Below are 24,131 nucleotides of genomic sequence, written 5' to 3'. Positions count from 1 at the left end.
ACAACTTATTGACGACAGAAAAGCATACATGCAGCTGAAAGGATATTTTTTCCAAACTGTACGTCACTCAACTTTTGGGTGACAGGTATGCACGACTGTAACTTCGTGCATACATGGTATGCAGTGTAACAAGCCCAATCTTTTGCACACTCCCTGACACACCCTTTGCTGATACACGGATGTACTATAACCAAATAAAGCAATGTGTTAGTAATCACCTCGATCAAGAATTTTGTTATAGCGATGAGTATTAGCTGGGAAATTGTAAATCAAAAACTGCACACTGTCGCCGTGGCATGTTTGCTCTTCTTTTCACCATTCTCCTTGCTGTTGATGGCACGTGAGCGTTCCCTCCCATGATGCTTCATTCCTCAGAGGTGATGTCTCCAACCATTTTCGGTTATGCACTGCACTGACTGCACTTTGCGGTGATTCCTACTGCCGCGAACCATGCATTGGATTTGTTTATTTATGTTTTTGCTTTTACCGCCAGCCTGCGCCGGGCTGTGTTATGTGTGTCCCGAGTGAAGCGCATGTTTCATTCGTTCTTTCTTATGCCGCACAGATGATCTCTTTTGATAGGGAGAATGTTTCTCCCTAACACCACTAGCCTAGAATAGTCTTCTTTTACCTACAGTGTTCTCGATGTAATTCGACGGTTCGAGAAACACCCGTGCTGAAAGATAAATGCGTGCAGAGCAGACGCCGCGGCATTCTATTCGCTGACACTCGCCTGTGCACGTCACTTTTTTGACTGCTGCTTTGCCTCCTGAGTATTTTTTTTTTGTTGTTGTTAGGGGAGCACAAGTTCGCTCCAATAAATTTGTTCTTCCTTCAAGCCAACTGCGCCATCTTTGGCCTCGTGACACTATTGGAAGCACGTCAAAAAGACAGTTTAAAGCGACTAATGTGCCAATTAGGAATGCTTCATCACCCGTACGGTGAGGGTCGTACGTGTGTTGTTCTCTTTCATACAGTGCACACACTGTTTATCCAAAAAGAGCTGTGTCACGTACTGCCCCGCCGGGAGGGGGGCATTGTTTTGCGGTGCTGAAATAATTCCTATGGATGGCATGTCAAAAAGACATCTTAAAGCAGCAGAGAACCCATGCATGAAACACACTGGTGTCGACCGCTTTATCAGCTGCAATGAACGGCATTTTTGCGGAGGCACAGAGCAAACCAGCAGCGCACTCAAGCAGGATGCATGCATATTTTGACAAGCTGCACCCATGTCTTGTAATGAGAAGCGTGATAAAAGTAAAAAAAGTTAAATACAGACGAACACGATAATGTGTTTGTCTATTTACTAATTAACCACTACTAATTAACTAAGCACTAGGCAGTACTAATAACTAAGCACTAATTAACCAAGGTGCCACCGCAACCCGCCGATGCTAAACAGACGACACTTCGCTTCGACAGAAGTGCGAGAAAAAAAACATCTAACAGGTGGATCTATGCTTCGTGACACACATGGGAGAATCATGACATACACATTAAATGGCCGCGTTCACGCAGGAAAGGGTGAAAACGGGGCGACAAACTTTGAAATGAAATTGTGAGGTTTCTGCTACATGTACAAATTATACTTGGCACAAATGATCTTGACCACCCAACCTAATGACTATGCCCATTCATTTAGCGTGCTCAAAATGCCTTTCAGGACCCCTTTAAAGTCTGAAACGTGTGCAACTGTTTGCGTACACTGCTTGCAAAAAAGTGCACTAACAAAGGTCATCAGTTGTGACACATTACTGCACCACATATTTCTTTTTACCACTGAGCTGTGAGGCAGTAAAAAAGGAGTGTAAGACTAATACCTGTTGATTTCCCTGTTCTTCTTCTTTCGCTCCTCATCGGTAGTTTCGGAATGACGAGACCTGACGCTGTGAGCAAAGCAACCACAGGCATCAGAGAGACTACGAATTCACATCATCGAAAACTTTCGCAAATCAAGTACTGAGGGAGCAATTCTCCTCATTTGCAAGCATGCCCAGTTGGACCAGAACCGAATGTGGAAGCAGATCAGCCAGAGCACACAAACTTGCAGAAAGAAAACAGTTCCGTTATCCCTTTGCAACACACATTAGGATGTAGCTGTCAGAAAAATTTGAAACTGTCTGTGTATGTTTTGGATAACCAAAATTTTTAAAAACCATAAACAACTCGATCTCATAAGCAGTTAATAAATTAGGTTGTGTCCTAATTGTATACACGCTATCATAAACGTGGCCACCATTTTCTAACCGTTGATACAAAAGAAAACGTATACACATTGTTGTGATCTGTAGCCCTTATATATTAAGGTAACAGCTCTAGTTTTGCTTGAATACATGTTTTAACTAGTAGATAGAAAACGTAAAACCAAGAACACCTACTTGACGCGCCGAGCATTTGGCGTGTCAAGTAGGTGTTCTTGAACAACTCAGTAGGTGTTCTTGAACCCCACCTGAACCTTGAGCTCAGCCAGCATTCGCATTTCCTGCTCTACGGCGGGAAATGTGAATGCCGGCTGAGCGGTTCAAGTGACTATTGTAACTCACAAAAATTCTCTTGCAAGGTCGCGTAGTACAATTGTACACGCCGTATCACAAATGGTTATTCTTGTTTCCACAAGCCAAAATGTTCACACTTCTATGATTACATTCTTCTTTTTGTCGTTCACATTTCACTCCAGTGAACATAAACAGTGCCAAAGGCAGCCTTGTTTCAATGCTGTAGCAATTAACAATCTTTAACAATGTTTTTCCTTGAAGACAGAATGCTAGGCAGATGAGAATTCTTTGCCCCATTGAGGAGGCAGTGCCATAAATTTAAAACAAAGAAGTTGCCAAGCAAGCGTGTCTGCGCACTTGTTTAAACAGAAGGGTCAAGTGGATGGCGTAAGTGCCAGTCAGCTGTGTTCGTGTCACTCAGTATTCTATCCTCTGCTTTCCCACGCTGCCAAGAGGACCCATGCATGCTGTAGGCGGCTTCAACAAATAAACCTCAGCCTCACAAACACCAAGCTCGGCCTATTTTTTCTCCTTCTCGCCATTTTCTTCCCCAGTGCCTCGCCTCAAGCGCTGCCTCATTGTAAAGGCATTTCAACACCCACCCATAACTCAAGCTCTTGTCCAATGGTGCAATCGGAGGGCCTGGGACCGAAGGCATCGTCACTGGTGTCCTTACGATTGGCGGCCCCGTGACCAGTGGTGTCACAGATGGCGGCCTTTGGATTGGCGGCATCGGTAGTGTGCATTCGGGAACCTGCTTTTCACTGCCGCCTGCAGGGATCTTCACGGGCAGTGCATCTTTTAGTTTCTGTAAGCCAATAAGAATAGGACAAAAAAGTGTGGTATGACTGCAACAGTTAAACAATAACAACATCGATTAACTAGGATTTGCCCCGAAGCATTTTAAACACCCTTTCGAGAACAGGAAAACTGACCTGTTTCTATGCAGCATTAAAAGACAAAACAAAAGATAAGCAGGGGTGGAAGCAGGGTCTAGCTTTTTGGAGCAGGCACAGGAGCAGCAAAAGTCTTATTTTGGAGCAGCTTTGGAGCAGCAAAAATCCCATTTTGAAGCAGGTTTGGAGCAATTTAGGGGCTATTTTGGAGCACTTTTGGAGCACACTGATGGTCGTAAACAATGCGGATGAGCGCACTTTTAAGACCAACTAATCCAAAAACTGCATGAAAAATAGAATTTGGAAGAATTATTTAGAAGGAGCGCAATTAATCAAATAGGAGCTGGCACCTTGATATTACCCTTTACTCGGGACTGAAACCTGCTTTTTGCCAATTCCTTTAAATGTAGCGACTTTTTGGCTTTTATTTGTATAATAATCAGCACTATGTTATTAACGGTGGCCGCTTTTTTTTTTATTTTTGTTGAAGTAGTTTCGAGCTAAACCAATCGCGTGCAGTGCGCCGCCCCGCTCATCGGCGCGCGAATGAGTACGGCGGCTGTGTGGCGCGCTGCACGCAACTGTTTTAGCTCCACACCACTTCTTTCATTAAAGCAGCGCGAAAAAGTCGGCTTCAAATGAACTTCTGATGCAAAAGGGCCGGTATTAACAGCGGAGATGTTGTTACTGGCCGTAAGTTCGGGGTTCGTGCGCGCCGAAAACTCCCACCGAGGAATGCTAACGCGCACGTGTCGCGCAGCTCTCGAACTACCCACAATACCCACTCGACAGCGGAAAGGAAAGTGATAGCGGCCGCTGCAACACTAGAGGAGCGTGCGCATGCGCTCAGTATCGTAGAAGAGCCCTTCGCGCGCAAGATCGCGTCGTCGTGCGCCTGCGCTGAGTATATAATAGCCCACGCGCGCAGCGGCTTCGCAGTTAGTTCTCGGTTCGTGCAGGTCCCGAAAAATTAGACTTCAATCACCACAGTTGATTGATTGTAGGGTTTAACGCGCCGACGCAACGCAGGCGATGAGGCGCGCCGTAGTGGAGGGCTCCGGATTAATTTTGACCACCTGGGGATCTTTAACGTGCGCCGAAATCTCGAACACACGGGCGTTTTTGCTTTTCGCCTCCATCAGAAACAATCACCACAGCAACTCCGCACTCGCGCAATATAATAATAATAAAAAACTACTGATGCGAAGGATGTGCGAACGGGTCGTTCGTCTTACTTCGAGCAGCTGCAAATTCCTGAGGCTATGCCTCAAGTTATACCCCTAGATAACTGTTCAAGGTACTTTTACTCATGCTGGTGACAGCCTTCAGGGAAAGTCGCGGCGATTACAACGTTCCACAGGGAACCACGAGTGCACCGAACTGCCGTGGCTATTGATGCGGCGTGGATGCAGCTGCGTCTATTGTGCAGCCATCGCTCAATGTTGCCCGGTCCACGACAATACTCGGCTAAATTTGGCGTTGTATTCTCTCAATGGACAATAATCGCGCAAATTGCCGTTTTTGCGCAGCTTGGCGCAGCAGGGAAAATTGGCGCACAATGGCGCAATTGGCGCAGCAGTTCCACCCCTGGATAAGGTAGCATTTATAGCAGCAACAAAACCCACTGCAGTGACTTTTTCCCGGGTCTAAGTCAGGCTGGGTTTCATAATGCCTTCAAATAAGAAAATAGAGGAGGTGTGAAAAGAAAAAAGGAAATAGAGGCAGGGAGGAATGAAGCCCAGTTCTACTTCAGAGGCCCGCAACGCCAGTCGCAGGGCAAACAAACACCTCAGGCAGCGCTAACGAATCTACAAATGAGCAACTCTCTCAAATGAGCAACCTGGTGACAAATAAATAAATAAATAAATAAAAAAGACAGGCCCCAGGCAGGTGGGGTTCAAAAAAGAAAAACCAGGGCTTAAAGTCACAAAAATTACAGGCAAAACAAATAATGCCTGCGATGTTTGCACTTCTCAATAACAACTTCTGCAACAACGGCAGTGTAATAACTCCGTTTCATTTACTTGTTTACTCGATTAACGTTATATTCCCAAGCCGAAGTACTTTTGTTCGCCAACAAGATTTTGACCCACCACCGTGGCCAGCCCCATGAGTGCTTCAATATGGCCAGCGACGGATAGATGACGCAAACTGGAACTTATATTGTCATCATAAAAGTTTTCTACCAGAAACCAAAACCTCAAAATATCCAAGTGGATGTGCAAGATGTCGGAATGAAATGTTTTCGTTTTCTGTTTTGTTTTGTAACTAAAAGTTCCGTTCTGGTACAGCTCCGGAACAGCAGGGGGGAGGGGGGGAGGGGGGAGAAAAAAAAAAGGTTCTCAAGAGATTACAACGATTTTTGCATGCAAGAAAAATTGAGATTTACGAAATTACGCTAAAAAATTGAGAATTATAAAATGACGTATAAAGACCAAGTTGTGCTTATTAATTTTTTGCCAATTTCTGCTAAACAGCTCAACTGCGCATAAGAAAATTTGAGGATACTTAAGCACCCCTTTCGTATACCTCTTGATTGTGCAGCTGCAAATGATGCTCCTAGTTTACACCCTGGCCCCCAGAAACTACATGCTGGCAGTCCTCAACCTATCACCCAGGTTTGATTGAGACGCTGTCATAGACGAAAAATCTTTGGGTGCTATTTGTTCAGGGGCCCCCCATTGGGGAGAGGTATGCAATTATTGGGTGCAAACAATGCATCTCTCCAGAAAACCTGGATGCTGCGTGCGTACACTCCATTCTTGAGTATGCCTCCTTGGTCTGGGAACCAAACACCAAAATTCTTATGAATAAATTTGAGCCAATTCAATTGTTACTAACTCTTATAGTTGTGATACAGTGGAACCCCGCTGATACATCCCCCGGTCTTATGACGACATGCATCTTACGACAGATCATTGTGGTCCTGGCAAACTTCCCATGGAAACAATGCGTTAAAAGCCCTGATGCTACGGTGCTCGAGTGCATGCAGTCCAATTCAGATGAGGGACCCTGGCGGAGATAAACAGCCATTTTGCCGCATATTTTACGCCCCTTCGCCACCTCGTCCCAACCATTCTTCAAAGACCACACAAGTGGCCCACGGAACCGCGAATTGGAAGCTACCATCAAGCCGATGAACGTAAAAACACATACGGCGTGTGATGAGCTCCAGGGAGAAAACAGGCGCAAAAAAGAAAGCAGCGGAAGGAGAGGAGGCTAATCGCCTGCTAATGGGCATGCGCTTCGAGAAACAAAAAGGGCTTGGTAGAAGAGGACGAGGATGAGGAACGCGACGGGGCTCTTGGGCGGACGAACATTTCGGGTGCGCCTGCATAGGGCAGCGCATACACCTATGGACGACGCCCTTGCGACCGGGGCTTCATCAGGTACCTCCTGGTCACCAGCCGAATACACTACTGCACCGGGCAACAGCGCCGGGATCCCTCTCCTGCCGTTCTTGCTGCTCCTTCCGTTCCGGTCAGTGTGGGACCATCGATGTCACTCGTGACCGAGTCACAATGAACTACATAAGTGAGACTGTTCTGTTCTTTTTCACCCGTGTGCGCCTTCTCACGAATCGCCACCAAACTGCGACAGGGAACGACTTCGTCACGCTTACCTCCCCCTTTGTGTTTCATTCTTTTATTTTTAAATTTTGTTCTTTTTTCCATCCCATTTTGCACATCTCCGTTTTCACGCGCTGTGCAATATAATGCATCTACGTTTCACCTTCTTGTTGTGACTCTGTCGTCATTGATCTTGTGTGCACGTCTCGTGGATCCCACAACCCAACCCTAACATCATCACACGGCGCAACCGAACGCCTGCTTTCCTCGCCCGCTTGATTCAAGTTTATTCCTTTCACAATGCTCTCTCTCCCCCTCTCTATGCTCTCTGCTTATCAGCGTCTTTCAAAGCCCCGTTGTCGCTCCGCTCCTTTCTTCGCTGCCTTTTTTCCATCACCGTACCGTACTATTGTTCGTTTTGCTTTGCCTTGGCAGTTTCACACGCTCGCTTTTTCCCCTCTCAGTTTGCTCTACCATGTCTCCCTTATCTCCCACAAGCAAGGCACAGGTTAGTCCAGTGGAGGGGAGGGGGGGGGTACAAAATTGGTGTCTTATTTTTAGAAACTTTACATTTCAGTTAGAGGTTTGCAAATTACGCGAGAATGCGCTAAGTATATTATTTTAATTAAGTTCTTAGCCCAACTGTCGTGTAAGACCGTCTACTAGGCTGGCATTTTCCCATACCCCAATCATACGACACCCTGGTCATACGACGCTTTCGGGCAGTTCCTTGCAAGTCGTATTACCAGGGTTCCACTGTATTATCATTACGTTTAAAATGCTCTGCCTCATGGAACACTTTGAAACTTTTGCGTTCGATCTTAAAACAGATTGTATAAAAGGAGGAAATGAAGAACCAACATCAGTGCCTTCAGCCCCCCACACCCTCCAAATACATTTAGACGAAGGAATAATCGCAAAAAAATTGGTGAGTATTCATGGCGCACCTCCACATTCCAAGCGTCTTTTCTAAAAACTTTTGAAGATAAGCATGCCCTGCTTGACAGTGCTCTTTCCGACCCTAAAGAAGCATTTTTCTGCTGTGCTATGGCAGCACTTGTGTGCAAGTGCAACATGGCTTGTAGCTGCTTCCATCGAGTGTGCGGCTGTAATCTGCTGTTTTCATTGCTAGCCACGTATCCCGCTGTTCACGCCAAACATTGCATTTTTAACACGAAGGTGTTTTATTCCGGGATCCACCAAGATCTGACTAACATCATATCCGTCATGAAAATGACATTGCCAGAAAAAGTTCCACTGACGCGGCGGCACCAGGATTTGAGCCGGCGTCTCCATCGCCACAACGGGAGGTGATAGACGCTTTACCAATTGTGCTATGAGCTGAAGTGCAGACAGTTGTATGAATGCGCCATATATATATCCTTCCTATAACCTGCTCCATTAGGTGGTGCTGCTGTCTAAGAGAGGTGATGCGAAGTAGTGCATCACGATGCTAATCAGCGCCGATAGTTGGCGCCAGCTGAGCTCGTCGCAATGCAACCGTCTGCCGTACGCTCCACGGAGCGGAAACGTGGTGGTCGCACATTTGCCAAAGTGACGCGCCAGCAGGTCGTCGCTCGCCAAGCACACCCACAAGACAGCCCCGCAAATCATGCTCTTTCGCTGTAGCGGATCGCAAGTTCACCAAACAACCCACTGGCAACCCATTCGGTTTCATGGTTTGCGAGCGCGTGTGGTCTCATTCGGGTTTACGCAGTGTACCGGCGCGTGCAATCCAGTGTCTAATATATTGTTGCATTTGACGGTGTCATACCGACGAAATATAAATAGCGATATGCAAATTCATATCGATGCAGAATAAACGTTCAACTGACCTGTGAAGGCACATTTCACTCTCGTGTGTTACCAATTCCTATGAAAGCGGGATCAACCACATTTTTTATTCTTTATTCTTATGTCGTGCTTCACAATATCCGTGTTTATTCATGTATTCACCCCCTACAACAATGCTACAGGGCTAATGTGGGTATTTTAATAATAAAACAAATAAATAAATAAATACATAAGGCCGTGATGCCTGCATCGCAGCCAGATGCGTGCGACGATCATGCGGGCAGCTCAGCACTATGTTTATCGACAAAAACGAGGGAGTATGGAAGCAGGCAGCAAGCCTGCCAAAGGAGAGAAGGCACCAGTGAGACGACAGACAATTTTATGCTAGCAAATTGACGGCAATCTCCCACCTCGCTGCATGGAAATGATGATGAATCCTGAAATACCTGAACCTGCCACTCAAACCGGAAAACGAAACGAAATTCTTTTGATTTCGCTCCTGAACGAAATACATACAGTGCAGACCACTTATAATGTATGTCGCCAGAGCCACAGAAATTCACACTATAAGCAGTACCACACTTTGAACAAAAACATGCGTGAATCCAACCACATTGCAATGTACCTTCCAATCATTCTTTGGTTATCATCACTCAACTGAAGACTACTTAAAACAGAGGCATGGTCTTTATTTCGCCTTTTCTCTCCACATCAGACGCTGCTGCACAGTCTTACAAAGTTTGATCGCGGATTTCGAAGGATATGCGTTTTTTAGCATCTAGAAGAACGGATGCCCCAGGGAGGGAAAAAGCCCAGCTTATGCCAGCGAGACAACCTGATAAGAAAGAAACCAAATTTTCGTTTTTTTCTTTTTAATTGACACCTTGCGTTTGCGAAGGGGGTTGCTTATCAGTACAACATACAGGTAGTGGCTCACTATCTCTAGATGTTTAAAAAGGGAAATGGCAGTTGCTTATATGCACAATGTTCTGATACAAACAACTTACCGCGCAGGGAGGGTGCAGAGGAGTGGGGGCTCACTATCTTCTGAGGTGCGCCAAGCAAAAGCAATTGCGGTTATCACGCGAGTAGAAAATGAACACGCAAACTAAAGGGTGCCTATTTTTTTTTTCTCTTTTGTGTGTCTAAGTTAGAGGAGAGAAGGAAGCGTGCGCTGCGTCGAATGACTGATTCCGTCTTTTTTTCTTTTTTCTTCTTGTGACCCCATCAGACACGCAAAAAAAAAAGCACTATAAACGGTATTGTGCTTTGGCCAGCCTCATTTAAAGTGGTATGCTTACGAGTGGAGTTGTATAAGAGGCAAACCGGTGGTCACAAAAACCCGCTTTATATCTGGTCTCGTACTATACGCGGTTACGTTATAAACCGTCTACACTGTAATAAATAACATTACGTTTTCGTTTTCGTTTGGGCCAAACATATCTTTTTTTTTTTTCAGCTCCAGTTTTTATTTCGTTCCGACATATTGGTGCTGTGATAGCGTGCTACAGTACACAACACACTAAACACGCAGGCAACATATACCTGGCACGAGCCCACGCAGTTCACACACATCCTCATATACGTGACGGAAGTGGAGTGCTTGCCACATGACGCTGGTCAGCGTACAAGCAAGCATCGTGGAGAGTACTTAACAGAACAAAGTGCAGTCAGCGTTCTTTACTCACAGCACGGGTGGTCTGCTGGACAAGGGGCACCACAGGGGCAGCAAGTGACTGCGCTGACCTCGTGCCGACGGGGGTTGGGTTGGTCACGATCACCAGCTGGACATTGTCGCTCAGCTGAAAGCAGTGTCAACACACTAGTGAACAAGTGGTGCGGAAACATAGTGGACGGAGGCTGGAGGAAGGCTAAACCAGGGTGTCTACCAAGTTCACATTTTGAAACTCCCTGAGTTTCCCAGGTTTTCCCTGAATCTTTTTGATAAATTCCCTGAGTGACACAGAACTCTGTTTTTCGTCACACAGAACTCTGTTTTTCGTCAACATGGGCTGACACCCCTTCACCGGTTGCTGTCACCCTCCAAAAAAGTGCCTTATAATATAAAATATGACATAAATAAAGTTGGAATGCAAACCAGTAACTTTTATCTCATTCAAAAAGAAAACATAACAGATTGGTAGTAAACTTCACAGTAAATGAAATATCGAAAAAAATGGTAACACCATGCTGCCATGTTCCCAGCTCACACTCAATGCCTCAGTGCTGTATTTCACTGCTTCAAAGAGTTTTTTTTTTGGTTTGGATGAGGGACATCTGCATCTTAAACATTGTCACGTTAGGTGCCCTTAAATGCCACCATACTTCTAGCATCAAAGCGCTGCGCAGGATAAGCGGGAAGAGTATTTGGGATTCACACTGGAAATCAGAAACACCTCAACTACACCCCACTATTGTGACTCCGCAAAAAGTTCTTTTGGCGTGCAGCAAAAGCTACGAAGCCGAAACATGCTGTCTTTCTACGCAGCGGAATATAGCGCCGGCTTGCAGTTAAAGGTAACTCTTAAAACAGGGTACAATGTCTATATTTGATACTTAAGAAGTATTTTGAACACAGCTGCAAACTTTTAAAGTTGGAAATTAAGAGAAATGTGTTTTTATTATTACGCCAGATTCACAACTCAAAGATTCGCAACGTGCGTCAACTAACTAGAAACCACAGTAGATGGTGTCAGGTGTTCCACCATAGGATTGAAAGATACTACTGCCCCTGCCCCTGTAGACTCCCTTACGCTGCCCCAACAAGCTATCGCGGTGCGCAACATTTTCTTCCACCTTTCAGGAGTCTGGGAAACATGCCAGAACACAAGGGGAGCGTACAGGGGGTCAGGAGGCGGGAGGGGGGAGGGGAGTGACTTGCAAGCTGTATGAAGCTAGTTCTCACTGGAACCAAGGACTTCAGACGGCACCATCAGCGACGGCTCCGGAGGGCTGTCCACTTTTGACTTGCTGTTACTTGAGCCAGCATTACCGTGAATTTCGCTTCCTTTATAAAGTACAGCTAATTTTCCCTGATAGAAGGACAAATTCCACGAGTTTTCCCCGAGTTTTTCCAGACTGTTCAAAATCCCTGAGAATTCCAGGTTTTCCCCGTTTTCCAGGTCGGTAGACCCCGTAAACACTGTATATACACGCGTAATGGCCGCGGGAGTTTTTTCGAAGATTTTGGGTGAAAATGCGGCCATTACATGGAAAGAAAAGGATGCACGTTCTCTCTTAAGAGCAGCATAAGTCCCCCGATTACACCAATCTGCCGTGATGGAAAGCATAACTGTACATCGCTGTTCTTCAGCACCCGTTGCGAGAACATGGATGCCCCTCTGCCTCTCCTGTCACATTCTCGGGTGCATCGAACCAAACCATTACTGCACAGAGGAACACACAGCACGAATATTTACTCTTTTAGACTATAGTAAATACACGTGCTCTCGGTGCTTCTAGACAATAAGTTTCTGGAACAAGAGCAGGCTTTTTTGATACCCTTCTGGCAGACGTTGCCCCCTTTTTTTTTACATCCTTTAGGGAACCCAACCACTTTCAGTATAAATTTAGCAGGGTAGCGATCACATGTCCCCATCGAGAAGCGATGATAGTGGGGACCTTGTAAGTAAACAAAGAAGGTCGGTAGGTTCAAATTCTGAGATTTCCCGCGATTGGCGAACGAGACAAAACAAGAATAAACAAGCGGCGCTAGCACTGGCTGCTCTTGGCTACTCCAAGGTGTTGAAAATTGAACCCCACGCGATTTTTCCGAGTCAGTTGAGAGAGGGAGGGAGGAAGGAAGAGAGACATGCCGACAGCAATTGGGAGACGACGGGAGGGGGAGAGAGTTCTGGAACTCTTGCACCACACACGAGGCGGTGCTGCCAACCTTTTAAAAATCACTGCTGTGGCTACAGGTCATTTTTGAATAAACATATTTTTAACATTTTACAAAGTTTGGGGTGCAGCTACTACATAAGTGTGTCTATAGCACCCATATATACAGGGTGCACACACACGAAGCAGGCCAACGCCCCTACAGACAATTTCTGCAACCTTCCCGACATCTGGCCTTTGTTAACAGTGTAATCCAAACAGAGAGTGGGGACTCGACCACTGCTCGAACACTTCCTCACCACTTCGAATATCTTTCGGTTACTCCCGCTGCAACTGTCTGATCTGCGTGCTCGCTGCATGTGATGAGCCATGGTGGTATAACAACTGACAGCTAGGGTGACCAGAAATCCTGTCTTGGCCGGGACAGTCCAGTTTTTGAGCTCCGCTTCTGCCGTCCCATTTTTTTGTCCCAATAAACAATCATGTCCCATTTTTGCAGGACTGCATAGTCTCAAAATTGGCACCAAGCAAGCTGATCAAACCTAAAGTGTGCCCGCTGGCCAAAAGTATATTTTACAAATATGGACCTTAGGTAGGTATTTCAAAACATTTGGCACGAAAGTAAACTTTAGATCTATTCCTATCAAAGAATGCTTTGAAATTTTTAGCCGAAGAGAGCTTTGAAGGAGCATTATTTCACCAGTGAACCACTGTAAAGCAAAGCACTGAAAAGAGACTGGAAGATTGTAACTCCTCAGGTATTTCGGCCTCGGAGATGGGTGCAAGTCTTTAAAGAGATGACCGCACGGGATGCAAGATGTGCTGAGATTTCTCTCGTCACGTAACTGGCCCGGTGTTTTCTTGGAACTACGGTGGTAGTGGAGCGCAATTTTTCCCATTGCGAACTCCATGTGGACATCAACCTGCTGTTAAAATTGCGAGAAGTGTTACTTGTGCGGCTGAACTTTCTGTACAAGTGCGAAGCATTTTACAATTCAGTCTTGCGGCATAAAAAAAATTAAATCGTCAGCAAAATGCACCAACAAAGGACCGGAAACGGGGCCTTCTAAATGAATGTGCGTGATTGAACTGTGAGTGGGGCTGTTTCCTCAGCCTCCGTGAAGGCTTAGTGCAAAATGTGTTAAGTAAGAGCGGTTGTTCTATTAACACGTTTTTTTCCAATCTCAACCTTTTGTTTTTTTCTGCTACCCTCCCACTTCCCCCCCAACTTCACTGGTTTGTCCTGTTTTCTACTTCCAGGAATATGGTGCCCCATTTATAGCCCAAACATCAACAGACTGCTTCTAATGAGTTCAGGACAACACGGCAGTTTCTTGCTAAATCTACCTGCTTAAAGGAGTGCTGACACCAATTTTCAGCGTTAATAACATTGCACAGTTCGCTTCCTTTACTCAACAGAATACCCTGGCTGAAATATGAGCGGCCTGCGACGTGAAGAACCTACTTCAATTGGATCTCATTTATCGTGCCGACGAAACAGCGCGCGGAGTGGCACTCAGCAAATGGACATCAGCGTGACATCATCCTGTGATAGCCAAAAGAAGTGACGCGAGAGCGCCACTCCAAAACTCGTGACGTCACTTCACGCGCGCGGCCCCGCGAGCGGCAACTGGGCGCTGGCGCATTCACAAACGTAGCCAGAGCTACAGGCATAACCACTGCCCGGAAAGGCACTCTTGGCAAAAATAAAGTTCCACTAACGAGAAAGGAAGTGATAATATAGCCCGGAATCACAATAGAAGTCGCCATCAGGACTTTTACTGAAAGCGGTCATTGAATTTCCGCCGCAATGGTAGGCCTAGCACCTTCAGGCAGCTCAGCCGTTCAGCTCCAGCGGCGGCACAGTCGAAGCAATGCCCCCACCAACCTCCGCAGTGTTTTGACGTCCGCACAAAGCAGTGATGTCATGCCGGGATTCTGTCATATGCGCCTTTCGGGATAAAAGTGCGGGAATTTGAAACAAATGATTTTCAGGCCGTTCAATGTAATTAATTATCGCGCACTGAAGTATTTAAAGTGCTGTTTCGGGTTCGCCAGACCATTAAGCATCGATAAAAGCAATAAAAGTGGAACATAAAATTTTCGTGTCAGTACTCCTTTAAGGACCCTTCTAAAGACACTGGATTTTTTCAATGTTCAACTTTTATTAACCTCAAAGCAATATAGGCAGGCCCGCATGGATGCAAGTGGGACACTTGCTCTGCCAACCCCAGTTCCCGCTTGTTAAGAAAGATCAGTATGCTATTTGCCACATTTTCACGCCCTTTCTTTCATAATTTTTCAAACGTTACATATTTGGGTACCCTGGCTGGTTGCCACACTAGTCACACGGCCTTGTAATGCATAGACCATTAAATACACACCCCATCACATAAATCTGATAACACGGCGACATTGTGTCACAGACAGATGCGGCATTGTGCAAATGCAGACGTGAGGAAGCATTCAGCAGAGTAAGGCACACTAAGTGTAACCTGAATCACGTTCGATGAGGTGATGATGGTCGCCTTGGCGCCAGGCAAGGTCCCAATGGCTTGGGCCACAATGGGAGTGGGCTCGATCTTCGGCCCCTCTATCACTTGGGTAACAGGAGCAGCCACTGTGCGAATGCTGGCCGCAGGAATAGCCCTGAAAAAGGCCAAGGGTATAGTCAGCTCAAAAGAGGCGCAGCCATATGACAAAATAGAGAAATGTGCATTTGATGAGCTGAACTGATTATTGAAGCCATGTGAGTAACATAGCACAGCAGAAGATTTTAATGTGCTCAGGACCTAAAATACCACAGCTTCGAAAGTAAAGTCTCGTTACAAGAGACACTTGGTTATAAGAGACATTTGAATGAAGATGGTTTGGTCAGTGTTCCTATGTTCCCTATGTTAGCAACACTGCTTAGAAGAGACCTTGGGTACAATAGACACATTTCCTGGGTCCCTTGAGTGTCTCTTGTAATGAAGTTTTACTGTACATGCTTTCAGTTACTTCCAGTGTCTTTTCACACCATATGAAGTCTGTAATTTTGGATTTTACAATTCTAGAAATTTTGGGGGTAACAATCGGGGAGATATTCTGATCTGCAAAAAAAGTTCATTTCCGTCTCTGGAAAAATCGGGTTTTAATTCATACATAACAAAACGTTATTCCAAACCTACATCACATTTTAAAATGCAAGAGCTTTACTCTAGGTAATGGGAACCAACAAACCAGTGACGGCGAGGAAACAGGGTCACTGACTTTCACAATCTCTGCAAGCATTTTAGACAAGCAGTCTTCTTTGACATGCTGCCACCGAGAGCCATTTAAGAACAACAATGTTGGTGATGCCCTTGTAGTGAAACAATGTGAGGATATCGAGTAATTTTCTTTTTGGTCAACTTGTGCTCTGGCAATTCTCTTCAAACATGCACAGTCGAAAGTATCTTTGGAACAATTTTTGAAGACTGCCACAAATCAAAAATAAAATTTTATGGCTGACCCAATTTCTACAGTGACATCGTCTACTTCTATCAGGAACTGATCAATTTGATTATGAGGTTTAACACGCCGACGCTACACAAGTGAGGAGGCGCACCGTAGTGGAGGGCTCCGGATTAATTTTCACAACCTGGGGATCTTTAACGTGCGCTGGAATCTCGAGCACACGGGCGTTTTCGCTTTTCGCCTCTATCACAAAAGCGGCCACCGTGGCCGGGAACTACTACTCAGCTTCATGATGATGATGGCTGGATGTTAATGGCGCAAGGCCAACTAGGGCAAAGAGCGCCACTACTCAGCTTTATCTATTCAGCATCGTTTGCTGGTTTTTAGGATAAGACGGGTTCAACCATGTATTTACAACTGCCGTTCAGACGGAGGAAATATCCAGCAATATGACATTTCACCCAAAAACAAAGGACAAAATATATAAATGCGTCAGAACCCTACATGCAAGTTTCCGTTTTCACATTCCACAAAGTAAAAATTTGCCCCCGCATCCTTCTAGGAAACTTGGAATCATAACTAAGAAGGACCAGTAGAATTAACACAATAAAAGCTATTCAAAGCCGGCTGGTGCATTCAAAGGGGTACTGACACAAAATTTTGAAGGCGAGATAACTTCGGAGATAGATTGATGCAAACACACATACATCATCCGCAAAATATCAGCGGCAAATACAGCCTAGAACATATTTAAAATCAATTTTAAAGTGTGCAAAACGCAACCGAGCCGCCAGCGAAGGACCTTGCGCAATCGACAATCCCTGGATATTTCGTAAATAAACAACATCCAAATACATCATGAGTTTGTGTTGACTACTTCCGTACTGCCGGCGCTTTTTGCCGGCTCGCTGCTCCAATGTTATTTCGTCGGCTCATCAGGCAGCTGGCCGCGACCTAACTTCAACAGTGATTCCAGGAACTCTATTTTTATTGCTTTTTATTACACTGGACGTGAAGATGCGCTGGGGACACAAAAAGCACACTGAGCGAGCCGCACGGGCGCTGCGCAGGCGGCGGCCACGGCCGCGAAGTGGCGCAGGTAGCTCGAGCGATAGCTTGTTACTGCTGCACGGAATGGGACCCAAGTCCCAAACATGGCAGCACATATGAGAAAGGAGTTAATGATGCGATAGCGGGTTGCATTAAAAATTATCATGTGCACCGCCTACGAGAGTGGCAATCGAATATCCGCTGCAGTGCTACGCCGAACACATCTGTAGGCGGACTGGCCGACTGCTCCCAGCGTGCGTCTCCCCACCCACTGTCTTGAGTGTCGTGTGTCGTTCTCTAGCCGCGGCAGCAATTTGCACTCGCAGCGCCTGTGTCACGCCCACGGTTGCTTTTTAATTAAGCGGCTCACGAGATCAGTACGTGGGGGCATTCGCAGAAACTGCCGGCGACGCGGATTCGACAGTGCTAGGCAGCTCTGCTCTGTGATATCCGTTTCGCAAAATCTCAAAATCTCGTGTTTCACTGCATCCGCTCAAACCAAAACTGCGACTGGCCACATTGAAAACGCCTCTAATTAAACAACTGTCACACGCTGAAGCAAATGAGGTTTTCGCACGCGATAAGTAGGCCATTAGCTATTTATCGCAACAAAAAAATCAAGATGCAAAATTTTTGTCAGTGCCCCTTTAATATCAAACTGTTAAATTGTGCCACGGCACGAGCTTACTCTGCCTCCACATGCACAAAAACGGCCCATCTGCACATCGCTTTGGTAATAAGGCCACACAAAGCTGGAGGCACTGCACAGGTGCTTAGTAAGAATGGAACGAGTTCCTTTGGTGAGGGTACAAGGACGTTCATGACAAACAAACTCTTATGCAATGCCAAGGGAACATGAAATGCTATAATCAATCATTGCTGTAACTGGGTTGTAAGGGATGAAAAAAAAAAAAAAAAAGATATGGTTCCCTACTAATTACGGAATACAATCAAAACTCGATTTAATGAAACCTGATTCAACGAAAGTCCCGATTTATCAAAGATATCTGATCTCCCCTCTGACACCCATGGAGCCCAATGAAAATAACAAAACCAATATCCTGATCTGTCCCAGTTTCACGAACATTTTCTAAAGAAAAAAATGCAGCACAAAAAGGGTTAATTTTTGGTCGATTTCGTAGGGATAGCTTCGAAACTGATTCATGGCGCGCCAAAGATAACATCGCGAAGCACCTTTGTCCCACTTTTATGAAACTGCACAGCACGAAACAGGAGCTGTAATTTTGAACTAAATCTAAGAGATGGCGCAAGTAGTAAAAAAAAAAGTTTCATTCACACGCCATGATGGCACTGGCGCTTCTCCAATTCAGTCTTCGGCGGTCGGATTTTTCAGGGCGTGCTTTTTGTTCATTCGCCATTGTTCTCCAGGTAGTTCCCAGGCTTTTGCCCTTCTTTTACATCGTTCCCTGTTAGAACTCATGTTGTTATTGTGAAGTTCAAGTTCTTGAGCCTACAGTCCGTCTAACAATGCTACTCGTGTGCATGGAAGTGGTGTGTGGACCAAGCACTCTGCTAAACCTTGTGACGAGTGTGTGGGACATGGAGCCTGCCAAGAAAAGAAAAAGCAAGTGGCGGCTGAACACGCTGATGAAGACGCTGAAGATATCGAACCTCCTGTGCCGACATTTGGTGAAGTGAAATGGAGTTTTGACTGTACTCATCCAAGCAGAAATTCATAAAATCAGCAAGTCCCCTGCACATACGGCACATGACATGTTGACTTGACATGTTGGGTACAAAAAGAGAGGAGAGGGTGCAGGGAAAAAGAGCCAACTCACCCTGTCATAGGAGACTTCAGATCCGCACATGGCGCTGCTTGCAGCACGGCAGCTTTGTCATCAACGAGCGGGCTCAACAATGCCTCCTCCGTTCCTTCAGCGATAATGGTGACCACATTTGCTGGCTCCAGAGGAACACTCTCCCTTTCTTCGGGCGTGCTGGCTTGCGCAGACTGTTCCTCAACCGGCGTAGAGGAAACGCTGGAGTCGGAAGGCGGTTCCGCTTTGGGGCAGGCCACCGTGGCCCGCTCAAAGTTGGGCACAACGGCCGAGCCCGGAGTGAACGAGGCCCGCAGGGCAATGGGGTCAGCCGTGACGGGTGGGATGCAAGGCGTGTTCAGCGGTTCGCTAGTGCCCGGTGCATGGCCCAATTCCTGCGACAGTAGCGACAGCAAAACCAAAAATTTACTCTCCACAACCAGTTCAGGCTTCAAAAAACAAAATACTTATTTTGAAGGGACCCAGAATGGAAGCTGAAGAGCCCTCGAGCTGAGTGTGAGGCTCTGTGCATCTAACGTCTACAATCTTTAAAAACTGGTCTGTAAAAATGGCCTGACAGAACTAGCACCACCTTGTTTGTTCTTAGCCAGCCCATCCGTGAGCCATCCCATCGGCTCTTCCCAATGGCACCGCCAGCCGAGAGACATTTTGTGCTTTGGGTTTTTCGTTGTGCACAAAAGATACCAGACAGCATCACCTTTCTATCCGGCGGCACTCCAGGGGATCTGAAGCCTGAATAGAGCTCGCAATATGCAGCACACACTCGGTTTGTGCACAAAATGTCGGGCACAAATTATTGAGTGGATGTGTTGGCCCTAATAAACTACAAAACAATGATGTTTTCCAAAAAAATAAATACAGGTGGAATGCCAGCTTCCTCCCGTATCCCTTTAGTGTTTTTCTTTACTTGTGAGAGCACACAAAAAGGTCAGCTGACCAGAGCAGACTAAGCCTGTATGGTGCCGCCACATAGGGGAAGGGCGAGAATGCACCAACAGTAAAACTAATATCCAGTGTGGTCACCGTGGGGCTCAAACTGATAATCTTCCCCTTTTACCTTGAGTATCATACGTACCTACGTCGTCTGTTAAAATGGAGGATTGTGCTTGTGTTTGCCCACGAGTCATTCAATTGCACTAGTACACCAAGTGAAAACGTCCGACCAAAACTAAAAATTAAACAAAGCTTGCCACATTTCGTAGTTAGGCAGCTTGTTTGGTACTGATTATAAGTTGGTGTCAGTGCTTCATAAAAACGTGTTCTAGTAAAGTCAACGGATGCATTTATCTTACATTTACAAAATGGTGTGTTACTGCATTTTCCCCCACCTTAAAGGAGCCATGAAGACAAAATACAAGTTTGGTTCATTAGAAAGGCTGCTTTGTCCTGATAAAAATGATACCGATTTCATCGCAAACTTCCAAAAAAATAACCGAGATATTAAAGAAAACGTGTGGAGCTGTGGCGACTCGCTAGCCAGTTTCCGGCAACTTTTCTATGACGTCACAGAATCTTGTTTGGGCGATTGGCGGCGGCCGAACTAATCAATCGCCAGGACACATGACTGCACGATTGTAGTAAGGCCGCTAAGTCCATTTGATCGAATCACTTGAATGCTAACGTGCACCTAACCGGGTTCCCTTATGTTTTTAGTGCTGGCCCGTATGACGTCACTCGCGCTGATAACACGTCACTGTGGCGCGAAATTTGAAAGTCATTAAGTATTTCTTGCACTTTCATCGGTTAAAAAACGTCTTTCATGGACGGAATGAAGTTGAGTGAGGTACTAAAGTCTAACTCTTTAAAGTTAAACAAAGTTGTATTTTCTCTTCATGGACCCTTTAATAAAATACAAAGCTTAAGCAAGCTTCGCGAATCTTATTTGGTTGTTCATAATTTTTGACATCACAAATCGTAGCTATAAAAATGTATGCAATGCAATGTTCACTTTCTGAATTTTTGAATTCTGTGTTTATTGGTGCACTGCCGCGAGTGGAATATTTGTGCTGACTGTTTGTGGTGGAGCGGGCCAGGATGGTCAGCCAGATCCGAGGCATCTTGGATTAAGGATGCTTCCCGTGGGGTGGAGGCCTTGACAACATTCTTCTGCTCCCAATACAATAAAATGTTTGTCTCTCTTTTCAAGATGACTTTTATGTCACCTTGTATACATTGGTACAGAGGTGGCATATTGATCCCTTTTTTCCGCTGTAGAGCAAACTTTTCCCCCTGCAACTTAATCTTTTTAAGAATTGTTTCTCAACATCAGAGGTGGCTTATAACCCTCTTGAGACCTTAGTTCCGAACAAATTAAGGTCATCTTGTTGGCACGTACATCAGAAAGCGACTACCGACCTAGTGCAATGCTTGTGGCTGGTGACGGCAGAAAACACCTGTCGTCCTTGATGAAAAGTTCACGCAGCACATATCACACCACCATCCTTCCATTACACAGCAGCTGTAATTACATTGATTGATTGATCATAGGGTTTAACACGTCGACGCAACGCAGGCGATGAGGCGCGCCGTACTGGAGGGCTCCGGATAAATTTTGACCACCTAAAGATCTTTAACGTGCGCCGAAATCTCATACACACGGGCGTTTTTGCTTTTCGCCTCCATCAGAAAAGCGGCCACCGCGGCCGGGAATCGAACCGGCTTCCTCGTACTCAGCAGCACAATGCCTTAGCCACTGAGCCACCGCGGCGGGTAGCTGTAATTAGATTGGTCTCAGACCAAACACCAAAACAGCAATGTGGCACAAACAGCAGCTAACACAGAGTTGACATGCAATACTGGTTGCAATGTTACGGCATGGCATAACAGTGAAACAGAACATACTGGCCAGTAGAAATAACCTCGCTGTATGTTGCACTGCATGAAAAATTGGCTTTCAGGGTGACAAAACAATTGGCGTATATGTGCCATTTGGCATGATTAACAATGCTACGGTGAAGCACAAGTGTTGTCCAGAACCAGCAATTACCAAAAAATCGCTGCGACCACCTTTTAACAGTCACAGGTTGGCACAGCATACCTTTGTGGCAATTTCTCCGTTAGATGCTCTCCGGAAGTCCGCCTCGAATGGATTGACGTGAGGTGTGACTTCAGGGGTAGTGAACTCAGGCTGCAGTTCTTGGAACAGACCTGCTTCTTCGAACATGTCCATAAATCTCGTTGGTGTAGGTGTTTGTTCTGTAAAAATGAAGACAAGGTGGGAGCATTATTCACGTCCCGCGCTTCAGTGCGTTCAGTAAAGGACAAGACGATAAGTGGGCGTTCATTTATTAACTTACCAATACAGTTTCTTGGGCCAGCGCCACTATTTGCAAAGTTTAGAGACAGCATCATCTTGTGCCGTCTTTTGTGGCTCGTCAACTTGTCTTCACATACAAACTTCTGTAAAAGAAAGAAATTGGCGGAGAACGAGAGAGACTAAATTTGTGCAGCCAAGCTGTAAGCATGATCGTTCACGTACACATTTGCAAAAGCAGCCACTTACGATTCCACAGCCCGAAACGTCGCATGCGAATGGTTTCTCCGCTTCAGCCATTGGTTCTTCTGCTATCCTAACACAGAAACCTTGGACGTTTCGAGGACATATCACGACAGCTGCCACCGACAAATATAAATGCAAGGAAGCTCTTACTAACCGCCAAATAATTAAAGCAAACTCAGAGATTTGTTTAAGGGATGCATGGATGGACGGCGCGAACAGTAAAAGCTTCGTACGATGAAATTAAGCGGGCAACATAGCAAGTTGCGAGGTGTCAACTTCAAGCACAGAACAGGCTTCAAGGTAGTCGAAGCTGATGTTGCACCTTAGAAGATCGGGCACATAGCAGCAAAATCACAAGGCCAGCAAAGTCACAACTGTGACACCACAACAAAGACCGCTCGAAATGTCCTCGGGAGGCGTACTGTTGCAGCCACAAACTTTAAAATCAATATCTCAAACTTTTCTGCCGCCCAGCGCACCATTTGGCACCATTAGTAAACGCACAGAACAGGGAGTAAACGCAACACTTCGTGCGACCTCTCGAACAATCAAAACCTTGTAGACTTCGAAACTGCTTCGAAACTCCCGTTGAAGAGTAGTTCCTGAAGTCTCCGCAAAAACACTGCTTGCATCCTTTTGCTATCATCATCACCATTTGTGAGCGCGCTTTTCAATTTTAAGATTGCGTCGATCTGTCAGCGAACTGGCGGAAATTTGGTTCCTCGCAATACAGGGTGTGGATTTGAGGGTGCAGAATCTGAGGCGCACCTCACGTTAGGTCGAATTACGACCGGCGACCTCATTGCCCCGACACTCCAATTTCCCTTGAGTGATCTCCTGCCTCATCCGCAGCAAATATCCTCCCCCTCGTTCTCCCCACACTCGGCACGAAACCCAAAAATCCCGAAGGATGCGAACTAATTTATACCCCCCCACCGTACCTTCTTTCACAAAATTTACCCTGCCCAATTCCATCTGACTTGTGCCTACTGCTCCCTAGCACGTTATATACGCTGCAGTTATATGGGCGTGCCTGCAATCCCCGCCTTCATCACACATCCCCAACCGTGCCTGCAAGAGGTAGGTAGACCGGCTGAACAGCTCGGACTTTGCGGCGCAACAAGAAGGAGTTGCCAGAGCCCGGGCAGCCAGCCAGGACTAGGACAGATCCTGGACTAAGGAACTCTCTCTCTCTCTCTCTCTCTCTCTCTCTCTCTCTCTCTCTCTCTCTCTCTCTCTCTCTCTCTCTCTCTCTCTCTCTCTCTCTCTCTCTCTCTCTCCCCCCCCCCGACACACAGGGCTGGTGACCTTGCCATCTAGTATCAAGCCTGCTCGTTTTGATAAAATGTTTATTCACTCTCTCTCCCTCTTTCCAAGTGGGTGATGAACACCTTAGTATTTTTCTATCTCGACCATATGAACCGATTTCCAGATACGCATTTCGTGCTGTGCAGGCTTCTCGTTGGAGTGGCACTTTCACCTGCTGTGACCCGCGCGTGGCCACCACGCCACCATGCCCCGTTCGATGACATCTGCCCCTTCTGCACAGCTCCTGCCGCACAAGCTGATGCGGACCACCTAATATGGGCGTGTCCTTCACTAAACTCGGCCAGAAAGCGACACCTGAGAGGCACAGGCCTTCAACCTTGAAGACCCCCGACCTCCAGCGGTGGCTCTGGGGACCCCACCACTGCTCCCTTCTTGCCTTTCTCCTAGAGGCGGGTGCATGCATCTGTACATGTAAATAG

The 24,131-nt window shown here is 46.1% G+C and overlaps 1 protein-coding gene across 1 annotated transcript in view; it reads right to left on the bottom strand.

The window, feature by feature from the left end:
• The window catches only part of LOC144178815 (uncharacterized), a gene marked incomplete in the record, with an annotated part of 24,376 nt that extends 1,441 nt beyond the window's left edge, over positions 1-22,935 (bottom strand). Inside the window, 8 exon segments of the mRNA XM_077706939.1 lie at positions 1,824-1,889; positions 3,101-3,306; positions 10,446-10,559; positions 15,093-15,246; positions 18,885-19,258; positions 21,922-22,079; positions 22,181-22,283; positions 22,387-22,935. Coding sequence (XP_077563065.1) covers positions 1,824-1,889; positions 3,101-3,306; positions 10,446-10,559; positions 15,093-15,246; positions 18,885-19,258; positions 21,922-22,079; positions 22,181-22,283; positions 22,387-22,437 — 1,226 coding nt within the window.
• Positions 22,936-24,131: the final 1,196 nt, after the last annotated feature.

The sequence above is a fragment of the Haemaphysalis longicornis genome, unplaced genomic scaffold (assembly GCF_048455015.1).
Source record: "Haemaphysalis longicornis isolate Haplotype H1 unplaced genomic scaffold, Haemaphysalis longicornis Haplotype H1 scaffold_4, whole genome shotgun sequence".
NCBI classification, from domain to species: Eukaryota; Metazoa; Arthropoda; class Arachnida; order Ixodida; family Ixodidae; genus Haemaphysalis; species Haemaphysalis longicornis.
Note: the sequence above shows the minus strand (reverse complement) of the source record. Positions and strands in the feature narration are given on the sequence as shown.